The sequence below is a fragment of the Nelusetta ayraudi genome, unplaced genomic scaffold, assembly GCF_046127955.1.
Source record: "Nelusetta ayraudi isolate G7.1 ecotype Tasmania unplaced genomic scaffold, CSIRO-AGI_Nayr_v1 ptg000017l, whole genome shotgun sequence".
Lineage (NCBI taxonomy): Eukaryota > Metazoa > Chordata > Actinopteri > Tetraodontiformes > Monacanthidae > Nelusetta > Nelusetta ayraudi.
Window position 1 is genome coordinate 11,031,351 of NW_027466067.1, and position 15,428 is coordinate 11,046,778.

Consider the following 15,428-nt stretch of genomic DNA (forward strand, 5'->3'; position numbering starts at 1 on the left):
CCTCCTACTTCGCATATTTCAATACATTTGCAAAGTCAGCCACTATCCAAATAATTTACAAACTAACCCAATATATACTTGAATTGCTGCACCTTTAGTTTTTACTGTATTTTTTGCTTGTTTGTTTACTCTATATCATGGTTGTTGTTGTTGGTTTTTTTTTACCGTCTTTCCGTTGTACTTTCCTACTGGCAAGACAGAAATGTTTCCACCTTAGTGTACAATAAATATTTATTCAATTGTTTTTTTTTTTTATTATATTATATATTTCCTGTTTTTAAGACAATATTTCCGCATTTAATTCTTTTTTTTTTTTTTTTTTTAATTATTATTCAAACATTTAAAGTTGCGTAGTTTATCTTCACATTTGACACATCAGCTACATTTCCCTAAGCTCCGCCCTCCACTCGTTGGAGAGGGATGGTCCCCACCCCTCCTCCACTTTTTTCTTTTTTTTTTTTTTTTAAATGTGCAGCTGCCATGTAGCAGAGGGAGGAGCGGCTGGCTGTGGGAAGAGCCAGCCCGCGGAGTCAGTCACATTCCTGGCTGGGATTCAATGACTGAACCAGACACAAACAAACAGAGAGAGAGAGAGAGAGGGAGAGAGAGAGAGAGAGAGAGAGAGAGAGAGAGAGAGAGAGAGCGACGCGCACACGCACATACACACACACGCGCGCACACAACCAGGACGGAGACAGACTGAAAGTACGCCAGACGGAGCAGGCGAGACGTTTTCGAGCGCAAATTAGGTGTGCGTAAAACCGCAGGAGCGCAAAGAAACACAGCGCCCGGCGGGTTCCGCGTCGGATAATACGACTTTTGAGTCGAGGAGTTGTCGAGTCCAATTGCGTCTCAAGCCCTTGTCGGAAGGGCCCCGGTGGATTCGGAAGCTTCCAGTTTTCTGAATGGACGCGCTGGGAAGCCTCTCGGGTGACATGGAAATGCACGGCAGTGGACGCGGAGCCGGATGCTGAGGACGCGCGATTCGACGAGTCCGAGTTTCTTTTTTTTTGTCGTTATTATTATTGCTTTGAGTTTTTGAAGCGTCGTTTCTTCCCCCCTTCCCTTCCCTTCCCTTCCTTTTTCTTCTCTTCCCTTCCCTTCCTTCACCCGCACCAACATGGAGCCCGGCGCAAGCTTCCAGCCCCATCCCGGACTTCAGCAAACTCTCAAGCAGTTCCACCTGAGTTCCATGCGCTCCCTGGGCGGGCCGGCGGCGTTCTCGGCGCGGTGGCACCAGGACGCGCTCTTCGCCAAGGACGGCAAGTCGGCCGAGATCGTGCTCAGCCTGCCGCCGCAGACGCCCCCGGTGATGTCCGGGCCGCTCTTCATCCCGTCCGACCGCTCCACGGAGAGGTGCGAGACCGTCCTGGAGCGCGAGCCCATCTCGTGCTTCGCGGTCGGCGGCGAGAAGCGCCTGTGCCTCCCGCAGATCCTCAACAGCGTGCTGCGAGACTTCTCGCTGCAGCAGATCAACTCCGTGTGCGACGAGCTGCACATCTACTGCTCCCGGTGCACGGCGGACCAGCTGGAGATCCTCAAGGTGGTGGGCATCCTGCCCTTCTCGGCGCCGTCCTGCGGGCTCATCACGCAGACGGACGCCGAGCGCTTGTGCAACGCGCTCATCTACGGCGGCACGTACCCTCCCCACTGCAACAAGGAGTTGGGCTCCCTGGAGCTGGAGCGCACCGAGAAGAGCTTCAAGGTCTACCACGAATGCTTCGGCCGGTGTAAAGGTCTCTTCGTGCCCGAGCTGTACTCGAGCCCCGGCGCCGCCTGCGTCCAGTGCATGGACTGCAGACTCATGTTCCCCCCGCACAAGTTTGTGGTGCACAGTCACAAGAGGCAGGAGAACCGGACGGTCCACTGGGGCTTCGACTCGGCCAACTGGCGGGCGTACGTGCTCTTGGACCCGGACTACAACGGCAAAGAGGACAAGAGCCACCTGGAGCAGCTGCTCAAAGAGCTGAAGGGAAAATATGACCTGAGCGGCAAGCGGTCCAGCATCTCCTGCAGAGTAAGTCAGTGTGTTGTGCAAACCCAGGCCACCATTAGTGCTCTCAGTATCTCAATGTGTCACACACACACATACACTCCACCACCACCGCACTTTAAAAAAAAAATGTTGTTGTTTTTTTTCCTCTACAAAACTCCCAAGGTGAAGCCTCCCTTTCTGTTTGACTTGTCTCTGATGGGGGTGGAGCTAATTTGATTTTAATTAAGTCTGAAAGCTGAGACTTGTTTGATGAAGCGGAGCTTTTGCATGTAACTGGAGAAGTAGTCCGAGGGGTCAAAGGTGTGTGTTTGTGGCGCTCTGTTGTGCCGCCGCCGCCGCCGCCAAACATTTTGTATGCTGATTGACCTGAAACGTGGGAAAAGTAAGAGGGTGACTGCAACTAAAAACGAAAAGAAAAAACACTCGCCATCATCCGGCGGCGCTGCAGAGCATCCTTCACATCTTCTCTAAAAGTACCCTCGGACCACACACACACACACACACACACACACACACACACACACACACACACACACACACACACACCACTCTGCGCGAGCCAAGGACATCTGCATTATGATGAACGAGCCCCAATGATATATTTTATTATCGCTGTGAAAGGGAGGTGGGGGAGCGCGTTTTAATGCCACAAGGTGGGTGAGGGGATAAGAGTTTAATGAGGTTTGGGTAGCGCGTGTGTGTGTGTGTGTCTGTGTGTGTGTGAGTGATGCTCGGCCTGGACAAAGGAGGCCAGGAGAGGAGGAGGAGGCGGCCGTCCCTTCGTTACACGGCAGCTGCTGTGTGGGACTGGGCTAATGAGTGGACGCCTCTGCCCGCACGAGCAGAAAAAACTCCCTGTAAGGAACTTTAAAAGGTCCCCACACTGTGCGCTATTGGGGTTGAAACGACCCCGTGTTTTCTCGCAGCATAGCCTGGTGGTGGGGAAGAGCGCCATTGACCTCTGCTGTTGGCTCTGCTCTTCGGGAAACCGCACGGTTTGCAGTTTTGGCCGTTTGTGACGTCACAAAGTGCGCATAGGTTTTTTTTTGTTTTTCATAGCCCAGCAAGCATCCATATCAGCAGGGAGTTGGGTTTTCTTTGCAGGAGACTGTAAACAGAGGGCTAAATACGCTGGGGGTTTTTTTTGGATCTTGCTTTTGCGGGTGATGAAACGGAGCACAATATGGGACATTTAGGTACGCTTGCACTGCTAGAACCATGCCTTAAAAAAAAAAAACAATATTGATTGAGTGGGCTTGTTGCTGATAAAATATGATTTCCATCCTGAGATTGAATGCTTTGGATGCTGAACTCCAGGCGGGAAGAACCCGTATTTCTGTCCCTCGAATGCAAAACGAGGGGAAAAGCGTTTTTTTTTTCTTTCTCTCTCTCTCTCTCACTGAGTCTGGACTCTTCCCTCCTGACTCCCCCCCCCCCCCCCCCCCCCCCCCCCACTGCCAGTGCAACACTTTACTTGGAAAGCAGTCGTGGGGGGTGGGGGGTCTGGCACTGGCAGCCTTGTTTCCAGCGCGTGCGTTCAGACTCGGGAGGAGCCGAGCATAATGGGTGCAGCGTGGCGGAAGGGCCAGCGCGCGCTCGCTCGCTGTGGTTCACTGTCCCAGTTAGCAGACAGGCCCCGGTCCTCTGGGGAGCCGCACACCAGTGCTTCCCCCCCCCCATACATCAGCCTGACGAGCCCGGGCCGAGCTGCTGAAAGGCTGGACGGGGGCCACTCGCAGACTGCGCTCGGCTCGTCTTACCCCCGAAACAAAAAAAACCCAACGTTATCAGTCTGCCTCAGCCGCCGTCTGACGTCGGCCGGGGGGGGGGGCTTTTATTAATAAGAGCGACCGGGGAAGGTTACCTCTCCTGCCCGTATCATCTGTCTAGACTGCCGCCTCGCGCGCTTTATGGGTGGTGCTCGGCGCAGCTGCAGCTGCAGCATCGCCGGAAGACTCTGCTGCGGGAGATTATTGCTGACGCTGTGTATTTTTTTTATATTTTTTTTATTGAAAATATTTCTGCGGAATTGTTAGGATTTGCAGTTTCTTGGCATAATTCCGTTTTTTCCCACCTCCCCCCGTGCTTGACGCCACGTTTTTTATGTTTTTTTGTGAAACATTAGCGCCGGTCGCCAGGACCCTCCGCAAGAGTCACATCAGCGGATGGCGCGGTGCCAGCAACGCATTGTGTCTGCTTTGCATCAAAAGCCGGCATTTGGTCATTTGGGCCTTGGGCTGATGTGCAGATGAGGGCAGATTGCAGAGAGGAGGCTGCAGACTTTCTTATTCAGATGATGCAGGGTGTGTGTGTGTGTGTCAGCCAGGCCTTGACATGTGTTGTCAAAGGGCCGCGACCTCTGACCCCCTCACCCCTCAAAGACACTGACCCAGCCCCCACCCTCCCATTCTTTTCGCACCATCCAATCACAAGATTTTGTGTCCGGCCCACTGGCCAGATGGCTGTCTGATAAAGAGCAGAGCGTTTTGCGGTTGGAATAGAATAATAATAATATTCTTTTTTTTTTAAAAAGGTGAAATAATCAATACTCTCTTCTCATCAGTTCTGTTGCATGTGTTTCAGTTCTGGTGTTTTCTTTGAAATGATGTCGAGAACACGAAGAACGGGAAGGTCGATGCCCGATGGCCGTTTTGGCTAAATAAATTTGACTTCCTTTGCGAGTGTGGACAGTGTGCGGTGGTTCTTCCTGTTTTTGATCTCGGCTGGCGCCACCTGTCAAAGACAGAGTTTTATGACCTCTTCAAAAAAACAAACAAAAAAAAAAAGACGTGTTTTTTTGTGTTTTTGTTTTTTTTCCAGTCAGCAGTCAGGTGACTTGCTCCAACGCGTTAAAGCCCTTGCGCGTAATATCTCACATGGTAACTATCCTGATTAGCATGAAAGTCATCAAGAAAGAGGATTGGAATTAACCCCTCCAACAAAAAAAATAATACTTTCTTTAACCTTTGGAAGTCAAATACTTGTGGGCATTAACTGTAGAAATCTGTAAGGAGTGAGGGCGGCGCGGCCGATCATCTGACTCTGGTTGTAGGGTTGACCGGTTGTTGGCTTCTGTTTGGTTTCTTTCTTTCTCTTTTTCCAGAGAACCTTGCAGATGTCTTTTAATGGAACTCTGTTTTTACCGTCCTCGATGAAATTAGCCCGAAATCCAAAGCGAGCCAATGAGGTGGCGGGTCAAAGGGTAAAGGCTCGACCCCTTTCGGTTATTAGCTACTAATAAAAGTGCACCGATGATAAAATACCCCAGCCATCAAGGTAACTGTGCTCGCCCGGCTGGGAGGCAGGGAGGGAGGGAGAGAAGGAGGGACGGTGGGGGAGGTGTTTCCTTTATGTGTGTGCGTGTTTGCGAGTAAACAGCCGAGGGTCACGGCTGGATCAGCTGCTGCCGGGGCCCAGATTAAAATGAGCCCGCGGCCGCCTCATTTCCATCCCCATCTGTCTGCTGACCTCTGGGAACCCTGAGAGCCGACGCGGTGCCGTCTCTTTGGTCCTTGATGGGTCTGTCTGCCCAGAGCGTTGACCCAGTCGGCTTAGCCCCCAGCCAGCCAGCCAGCCAGCCAGCCAGCCAGCCAGCCAGCCAACCTACATATACGTCGAGTCACTCCCGGCTCTGGCAAACCCCGCATCAGCTCTTTAATCCCCCGGCGCAACTTCATGTTTTCCCATGTTTAGTCCTCCAGCTTCCAGCTTTTCCATCTTACTGCGAACCCTCGGCCCCCCTGCTTCTGCTCGACGTCCGCTTCCTCCCTCCCCCTCCTCCCTAATGAAAGAGCGTCCGCCCTGCCTCGCGCCGACAGGGTGTTCCAGGCGGGCGGGCGGGCGGGCGGACGTGCACGTCTGCGAGGTGTCGGGAGCTCCCAGGGGTTGTGGCCTTCACTCAGCCAGCGGTGACCTCGTGTTAAAAGAGTGTCAGCTGGGCTTCTGCCGTGCCTGATGCGCGCTAAAGACCCGCCGCCCCCTTTGTTGGAGGGGCTGGCGGCCCCTTTTCGGAGGGTCGCGAAGTGCGGCCAGTCCCCTTTTGTGTTAGCGCCTTGTTTCTTTAGGTCTGTAGTCTCCCTGCTCCTGCTCCTGCTCCTCCCCCTCCCCCTCGCCCCTCCCCCGCCACCCAGCCTTCGCTCCAGGCCGGGTGGTGGGAAATCCACGCTCCAGAGTTTTGCCGTGTCACGGGTTTCCTGGTTATGTCCATGGAGACAGATTGGAGCCTGCAGTGGTGTCTGCATGTCTGATAGAGATAAGGCAGACCTCCAGCTCGGCGCTGTCGCTGCTTCCGAGCTCTTTGGCCCCCTCGTTCCCATCGTCTGCCCCTCTACTGTTTCACAAAAGGGTTTTGTGCGTTGAATGAAGTCTTAACCTAATGCCCATCAGAATTTGTTATGTTTTGATGTTAAGCCGCAGCATTGTTAAAGGGGGTTTTAACCAGACTTTCTATATATTGGGAGGAAAGAGAGGAGAGGAGAGGGGAGGTTGAAGAAGAAGGAGGAGGAAGAAGGAGGCGGAGGAGGAGGAGGAGAAAAGAAAGGGAGCACGAGATGGAGGAAGAGACCGAGGCTGTATTCGATCGCTATCTTTGTCCCGAATAATGAAAGCCTTTCATGTTTGATTGAAATTGACCCCAAAAAAAAAATAAAAATCTCAGCACAACAAAAGTGTCTTTTGTTTATTTGGAATTTGGAGGGAAAAGATTTAAGGGATGGTAGCAATTAAAGTGAAGCATTCGTGGAATGCCAGTCGACGCGTACGCGCTCCGTTTCCGGCAGCGTCACCGCCGGGCTCGGCTGGGCCGTCGTGTGCCGTCGCTGCATCCATCCACGCTTTCACGCAGTCCCTGCTCTGAAAGTCGGAGTGGCGGCGCATGTGTTTGTGCCCGCGCGTGTAGAAACTTGTCGTGTAACTCATGGGGAGGGGGTGTGGGGGGAGAGACAGGGAGGAAGAGGGGGTGATTAGTGCTGATGGGTGATGATGAGTCGAAGGGAGGGGATGAGCGCTGGCTGCGACCGCGAGTCGACGAGCCAGTCAGCCAGCCAGCCAGCCAGTCAGCCAGCCAGTCAGTCAGTCAGTCAGCCAGTCAGTCAGTCAGTCAGCCAGCCAGTCAGTCAGTCAGTCAGTCAGCGGAACAGATGCCCGTATGGAGTGAGCGTCATCCCCACCATCATCATCAATTCCTCCTCGATCACCTCCTGATTTTCCCAGCGACGTGATTAAGAGTCAGACCCATCTGGTGCGGAGACAGGAAATCCTGGAGTCTGCATCTGCTGCCGGCTGAGCTACTAAGCTGCTGCAGTCGGAGGAGCGAGGGTGGAGGCGGCGGGTGGGGCGGGGGGGAGGAGGGGCGGTGGGCGGCGGGCGCAAAAACGCCGATAATCCCACGTAACCCCTGGAATGCCGTCAGAAACTTCCTGCCGCCGCCTCCGCCTCCTTCTGGACGCTCCGGTCCAGGCGTCCTCCTTCGGCCGGGACCCGGGACCCGAGACCCGGGACCCGGAGGCCGCCGAGCGTCTGTTCCCCTCGCTGGCAGCGATTTCCCCGCGATTTACAAGCGCCGCTCCCTCAGGAATTTTCTAATTAGAGCATGAATTAGATATACCGCAGAGCGCGTACGGCGAAAAGCAAACGCGGCGCAGATGCACAAACCCGGATTCGAGGAGAGGGCGGAGGAGGAGAGGAGGGTGGGGGGGGGGTGTCTTCTTTCATGTGGAGGCCAAAAAGAGGCCGGACGCACGAGAGGGGGTTTAGGGTGGGGTTGGGAGTGGGGTGTGGGGGAGGTTGCGATGTTTACCCTCTGACAGATAGTTTAAAGTTACTGTTTAAAATACAGCAACAACAACAACAACAACAACAACAACAACAACAACGCTAATGAGCATTAGCAGCCTCCCCCTCCCCACCCACTACGCCGCCATGTGACGAAGCAGGCGGTCCACTCGCCCTCGCCCACGATCCGCCCACCGCCCGCCTCGGTAGCTAGCGCAAGGATTAGCTCTCGCGCAGCAGCTAAACCTAACAGACGGCTCGGCGCTCAGACGGTCAAATTTGCTTCCAGATCTTCCCCTCCCTCCTGTTTCGCTTAGCAAGCAGCTAGCCACTAGTAGCTAGCAGCTAGCCGCTAGCCGCTAGCTACTAGTGGCTAGCTGCTAGCGCCTCGCCTCACCAAGCTCCACGACTGGTGACGGCGCCAAGTTTTGTTTTTTTTTGCCGCGCGGCGCTTGCCTGCGTGTGGCTGTGAGGGAGGGACGTGGGAGTGGGGGGGGGGGAAATGAGTGTTTTTAGGGATTTATGCCACCGCCTTGCTCTTTTCAGACGTACATAATTAATATTTTGGATTAGGTGGGTTTAGATTAGCCGCAAAATTCTCAGAAGACGGCGAGGCGACGGCAGGCGCGGCGAGCGCGCTTTTAGCCTTTTTGTCTGTGGTTAGCATTAGAAACCTGTTTTGTGTGTGTGTGTGTGTGTGTGTGTGTGTGTGTGACAGGGGCCACACACACACACACACGCACACACACTCAGAGAGGACTCATCCTCAGTTGGAGTCGGCTCCGTGCGCCTGTGATTGGAGGGCGGCTGTGGTTGCTAAGCAGAGCTGCTCTCCCCGTGCTAAATAAGAACTTGGTGCTCTACGGCTGGTGTGCTCGGAAGAAGCGCACGGAAAACGCACGCACGCACGGAAAACGCACGCACGCACACACGCACGCACGCACGCACACGTGTGCAAAAAAAAAAAAAAAAGTGCACGCGTATTCGTGGTGCACGGACCTGTTACGGTGCACACAGACAGACTTGGACTCCCTGATTTGCTGCCCATCATCTCTCACACTGTGGCTGGATGACTCTCTCCTCCTCCTCCTCCTGCTCTTCCTCCTCCTGCACCTCCCCCTTCCTCCTGCTTCTGCTCCATCTCCTCCTCCTTCCCCCACATTCCTTCTCCTTCTCTTCCACCTACTGGTCCTCCTCCTCCTCCTCCTCCTCTTCCACCTCCCCCTCTTCCTCCATCACTTCCTCCTTCTCCTCCTCCTCCTCCTCCTCTCTGCATCGCCTCTTCTCCGCAGGTCACCGCCGTGTGAACACCTCCACCCCCTCCATCAGCGAGACCTCCTCGGTGTCTGACGCCTCCCCCCCCCCCGCCCACTCCTCCACCGCCGCTTCACCTCCCAGCGCTTGACACCCCCGCCCCACCCCCCGCAGGACGCACGCGGCGCTGCATCGCTCAGACGGCAGCGAGCAGCCGTTCCCTCTCTCTCTGCTCTCGCCGAGATCTTCCCACCGCACTCCCCCTCACGCTGCGTTTATACTTAGATCTCCACCTCCGCCGAGCCGAGCGCACGCTGTACCAGTCTGGCCTACATACTCACAGCAGCGTCCTCCTCATGGGCTGCCAGGCCGCCGTCTCCCGCTCCTCTCACACGTCCGTCTCTCGGCGGACAGACGAGGCGAGGTGGAGAGCCGAGGTCCTGGTCCTCCTCCTCCTCCTCCTCCTCCTATTCCTCCTCTTTCTCCTCCACCTGGTCCTCCTCTTCCTCCTCCTCTTCCTCCTCCTCCTCCTCTTTCTCCTCTTTCTCCTCCACCTCCTCCTCTTCCTCCTATTCCTCCTCTTTCTCCTCCACCTGGTCCTCCTCTTCCTCCTCCTCCTCCGCCCCCTCTTCTTCATCCTCCTCCACCTGGTCCTCCTCTTCCTCCTCCTCCTCCACCACCTCCTGGTCATCCGCCTCCTCTTCCTGCCCCACTTCTTCTTCATCCTCCTCCACATTTCCTCCTTGTCCTCCTCCTCCTCCTCCGTGCTCCTTTGGAAAGAACCCACTGAAATGAATCAGTAAATGCGAGGCTACGTCTTCTGCTCCCCTTCCTGTTTTCTGCCGTGCGGCTTCTCAGTCTGTATATCAGCCAAAATCTAAAAACCCAAAAACTGAAAAGCATCGTTTGTTGCCTGCGTTTGCTTCCCAAGCGTCGAGCCGGCGCTTCGGATGGGATTTTTATTTTTTATTTTTTCTCTTCTCCTATCAGCCATCCCGTGCAGCGCTGGGGTTTGTTTTGTGGAACAATTGGAGCCGGGCTTGGTGAAAAGCCGCCTGGACAACCTCCCCCACCCCCCCGCACTCCTCGCCCAGGGTCCGCTCCTCGGGCCGCCCCCCCCCCCCGACATGCTTCCCCGCAGAGACGGAGCAATGCAGCGTCGTCAGCAAGGCACCCGTATCAAATGAATTCAGCACAGCTGTCCTCTCGTGCAGCGAGAGTGAGGGGGGGGGGCTGGCGGGTGGCGGCAGGGGTGGTGGGGGATGGGGGGGGTGGGGGTGGGGGGGGAGTGCTTATTTATTCAGCATTACAGTCGACCCCGGGATCCGTCACGGTTCGCCTTTTTCGCCACTGCACGCTGTCTGTCTCAGGTGGGCCTCCTCCTCCTCCTCTTCCTCCTCCTCCTCCCTCTTCTTCTTCTGCTGGCCTTGTTAGTTTTTCTCATTTATTGCCCCGTTGCCGCGTCGTCTTCCTGCCCCGCTGCCCGCCGCTTGTGCTGCCGACCTGCCCCACCTCGCTCTCACTGCGCCAGTGCAGCAGGCAGGCAGATGAGCCGGTCGCTCATATGCTGAGCCCCCCCCACCCCCTCGCCCACCACCACCGCTTTTCTTTTTGCACGTGTCTCGTAGTGCACTGCACTGCACTGCACTGCACTGCCTCTGAGAGGGCCACTAGCCCCCCCCCCCCTTTCCTCTCCCTCCCCCCTCCGGTGCTTGTGGCGTTGACGAGCGTCTGGCTTTATTTGCGGCCCCGTCGACGCGCGCAGACACAGATGGCCGCGGCCTGAAATAGAGCAGTCCCCACACGTTATCCTATAATGAGGGGGGACTATTATAAGCCGCCGCGCGTCTTAAGCGGCGCGTGGCGGCCGTGAGTGGAGCCGGCCGAGGTGGCGAACACAACGTCGTCATCTTTGAGAAAACGTCAAGCGGCTTTTGAGATTATCATCAAAAACGGCGTAAATCACCTTCTCTCCCAGCGGCGCGCCAAGGTTACGGCAGCTCCTGCGCTTCAGATGAGGTCATTTTTGTAAGGTTAGGGTGCGATTGCATGGGGTGGAGCGGGTGATATTGGTGGTGGTGGCGGGTGGGGGGTCAATAACCACAGACCCCTTCATTGTATACAAACATTCCCGAGACTAGCAGGAATCCGCGTGCAGCATGTTGGCAGAAAGTGTCGTTGCAGAGCAGCAAAGATCAAGGATGCCCACGAGTCTCTAGCAGATATTTATTCCTCCATTAAGGATCGCAAGGAACATCTGCGAAAACTAGTGTTGGCCCATAGTGATAGTCTGCCTGACCTAGCTTGTTGTCAGCTAGCTATCGGCAGAAAGTGCTGTCTGAAAGCGCTGCTATCCAACGGCTAATTGCAAGCTAGCTACCTACTCTCTAGCTAGCTACCTACTCTCTAGCTAGCTAGCTACCCTCACCACCAAAATAACTTTAGGCAGCACAGGTTTCATATGTTTCATAAATAATTTAAGGAGCACAGGTTTCATATATTTCATAAGCATCCCCAGCTTTTCGGCAAACTCTAACAGGGAGGGCTGGCAGATGATAACCTGCCTGAAAGGGCTGTGAGGACCACAAACACGAGACTCTTCCACTGCAGTGGCATCATCCCAGTGCTTGGTTTAGTGCTCGGAGCCACGGATGACGTCTATTCTGTTGAAACGGATGAGATTCTAGAAGTATCTTAAAAAAAAACTCGACACACTGCTGGTTCTATTTACACAACCAACGCTGCTACAAGCGGGGATCTTAGCTAAGTGTTGAACTCCATTAGCACGTCAACATTCCGATCGGATGGAGCGTTGATTGACAGCGGATTTGCCCAGTCGTATAATCCAGGAAAGTCACAACTTTGCTTGGTGTTGTTTTTTAAGAAAAACTTGATGACGGATCTTTATGATTGGTTGCGTGTTTAGTTCCATTAGACCAACGGGATGCTCGCTGGGTATTTCTCCCCTAGACTTTGTGAGAGCTCAGTGGGTTTTCCGACCCCATGCAGTGCACACACGTCTTCTCTGCTCTTCTTCGGTGACCTCGGTGCAACGGACCCAACGTTTGAAATCACATGCGAGGATGATGGCTTGGTTTTCGGGGGCATCTGCCCCAATATGGAATGTATGAATTATTCCAGAGGCAGTAACAGGAGAGGGGGGGGGGGCATTGTTGTTGCACTCACCGCTACAAAGGCACCCGTCTCTCCCCGTGTCCATATTTAATTCAGCCCCTTTTCAGCTTGCCCAACTGTACGGGGCTCCTCATATAATGAGTCCCTCCAAAGAGATTAGTCGCCCTATCATCTACGCCGGCTCCCTAATTTCTCCGCCTTTGTTGCGGTGCAGCCTGTACCCAGAACGGAATAATGGGTGCCTGGGCCGGACACAGTGGGAGAAGGTGGCTTTTGTGTTGCGGAGCAGGTGCAGCGGAATGACAGTTTTCGGGGCGGGGACGCTCGCGCGTGCGCGTGGACGCACGTACGTGCACACGCCTACCGTACCCTCTCCAAGATCCGCCAAGTAAAAAAAATAAAAAAAAACCCTCTGGAGCTTCAACTTGAACCCTCAATCACAGGGGTTCCTCGGGGGGGGTTTTGTCAGTAAATTCCTCACTCGACCGGTTTCCCCTCCCCTCCCCTCCCGTCCCGACTCCCACCTCCCACCTCCCTCGCTCTCTCTCTCTCTCTCTCTTTTTTTTTTTTTCTTTCCCCTGCTCACATCTGGCGAACAGCGCTAGCACCCCTGTCATCTTTTACTGCGTTGAGGTCATTTCCACCCTATCGGCAAAGTGGAAACACATGATGTGCGCAGGGTTCGGCCTTAATGGGGTGGGGCTGGCATGGAGCAGCACTGACACGCAGCCTCACCGCCGAGCCGCTGCCAAAACAGCCTCTCTGTGGAATGCCTCCTGCCCGCTCCGCCGGAGGTGCCTTTCCTCTGAGGGCGTCGCGAGCGCAGTTTGCCGTTGTGTTTGCGTTATTGTTTACACGTTTAACGCTCCCGGAGCCCGAGGTTCGCTCACATGTGGCATCAATCAGACGCTGGAGCTGCAGAAGTTAACAGGAAAACTTCCCGTTTACGACGAAGACGTGATTTTTTTTTTCGCTCCTTTTTTTTTTTGCGAGGGTTTGTTGAAAAAAGAGAAGAAGAAGAAGAAAAAAAAAAAGCCCACCGCTCTCCGCCAGCTTTTTCCTCCCTCAATCACATTATTGATTTCAGCTGCCGAGCCGAGCCGAGCCGAGGAGTCGGGTATGGACTTTGGCAGGCGCTCGGGATTGAAGGGTGTGCCCTCCAGTTTAATTGGGATTCTCCTTCGGTAACGATGTGGATTTCCTCATTTCTCTGCCCCTCCCCCCCCAGACCTCCCCACCTCATTCCCCCCCCCCACACACACACACACACACACACACACACACACACACACACACCCCAGTCTGCAGACACTTCACACCACAGCTCGCGGTGTTTGTCATTCTCAGGAAACTCGGCCGTGTTATTGGAGAACACTGGGCCATCTGACGGATTTCGCGTGTCCCGACAGCGCATTATTATCGTCTCTGCGTTGTTGCGTGAATGACTGACTTTGCATCGTGGCAAATTCGCATCGCTCCCTTTTATTTTTCCTCGCCGCCGCTCGTAAGGATTTTTTTTTTTAATTCTTTTGGAGCCGGGTCGAGCTGCCCGCCTCGCAGTGAAACTCCAGTGGCCTCGGTGGAGGAAACTGTTGAAATGGCTTCTCTTTTTTTTTTTCCCTCTACTCTACAGATCCCAGCGTCTCTCCCAGCGAATTCCAGTCACACTGTGGTTTCCATTTTGTGGCGGGCAGAACGGCGGTGTAAAAAAAAAAAATGTGTGTGGGGGGAGGGGGGGGGCGTAGGGGAATCGTGGAGGCTGGGGGGGTGGGGGGCTGCAGCCAGTCAGTGCCTGTCTGTGGGTGAGGCTGAGCGGCAGCAGAGGAGGAGGAGGAGGAGGAAGAGGGGGAGGGGGAGGAGGAGGCGGCCGCCGCGTGGATTTCCTGCAGCGCCGCCCGTCCGACAGGACTTCCACACGGCGTCGCTCGTTATTGAGGGCGCTCACTCCCGGCGCTGCACGCCGCTGTCCTCATTACCTCTGCGGGCGGCTCAGTTCTGCGCCTTTTGTTCTCTGCCTTGGCTTGAAACGGGAGAATATGGAAGTGAAGTTGCTGAGGTTGCAGTATGTAGCTCTGCCTGCTGCCCACAACTTTCTGCCGCGCAGGGGGGGGGGGGGGGATACATACTGTAGCTCAGACAGCCCCCTACTACCCCCCCGCCCCCCACCTCCAAAGCCCTCTTGTCTACACATTTCCTCAAAGCCCGATGCTCCAGCTTGATTCATCATCCTGCTGCTTTTCCTATCAGCTCTCGCGTTCTCTCCTTTTTCCCCCCTCCGACACGTACCGCCGGTCTGACTTCAAGAAACAGACTTTGAGCGGCGGCGCTTGATAAAAGGCCTTCGTTTTCCTCCGAGTGGCTGGAGGGACAGTAAACTTTTTTTTTTTACCGCGCTTAATAACCCCGCAGCCACCTTAATGGCTTAGGCAGCCGTGCGAGGGGTCGCCAGGAGGTCAGGTTGAATTGCAGGACATAAATGGCAGATTCCAACCGGTAGAACAATGAAAAGAAGAGGGAGGCGGCGGTGGGGAGGAAGGAAAGAAAAAAAAATAAGAGCCGGGGGGGGGCTTCTGAGTTGGGGCGGGGGGGGGGGGGGGGGGTGGTGGTTGTTATTGGAACAGCAGATAATCACCTTCATTGATTTTCGGTAAAAGGGGGGCGGCCATTGATTGCGCGGCTCTTTTTATAACAAGGCTCTTTTTTTTTTTCTTTTCTTTTTTTTGTTTTGGCCTGTTCACCCCCCCGTCGCCCCGCCCCCAAACACTGGAGTCGGTCCAAGCACGGCGCCAAAGGCCACGACTCCCACACAAGTGACAAGCGGGCGACGAGATTCCAACCGGACAGAGAAGCGGTGGATGTGAGGGGAGGTTAACAGGGTTCACGTCTCAACTTTTTCTCCCTCTCTCTCCTCTCTCCTCCTCCCTCTCTCTCCCTCTCTTTCTCTCTCTCTCTCTCTCTCTCTCTCTCTCTCTCTCCCTCTCTCTCCCTCTCTTTCTCTCTCTCTCCCTCTCTCTCTCTCCCTCTCTCTCTCTCTCCCTCTCTCTCTCTCTCTCTCTCTCTCTCTCTCGGTCGTTCTCTCCCCTCGCCGAGCTCGCGCCGCTCTGGCCGAGGTGGACGTGTCTTGAGAGTGTTTATTTTAGGTGAAGTCAGCGCTGGAACAGCGCGTCGCGGCAGCCACAGGCCAGACTCCGCAGTCGGCGGTTCGGCTCTCGGAACCCGAATGCAGACGGCGCTCTGTTTGTTTTTCTCCTCTCCCGTCCCGTTTCTCAGG

At 54.9% G+C, this 15,428-nt stretch overlaps 1 protein-coding gene across 1 annotated transcript; it reads left to right on the forward strand.

The window, feature by feature from the left end:
- The first annotated feature begins 367 nt into the window (after nt 1–367).
- Nucleotides 368–2,933, forward strand: skib (v-ski avian sarcoma viral oncogene homolog b). The gene has a single exon (XM_076025430.1). It carries the CDS (start codon nt 1,121–1,123, stop codon nt 2,210–2,212), a length of 1,092 nt encoding a protein of 363 aa, XP_075881545.1. The 5' UTR covers nt 368–1,120; the 3' UTR covers nt 2,213–2,933.
- Nucleotides 2,934–15,428: the final 12,495 nt, after the last annotated feature.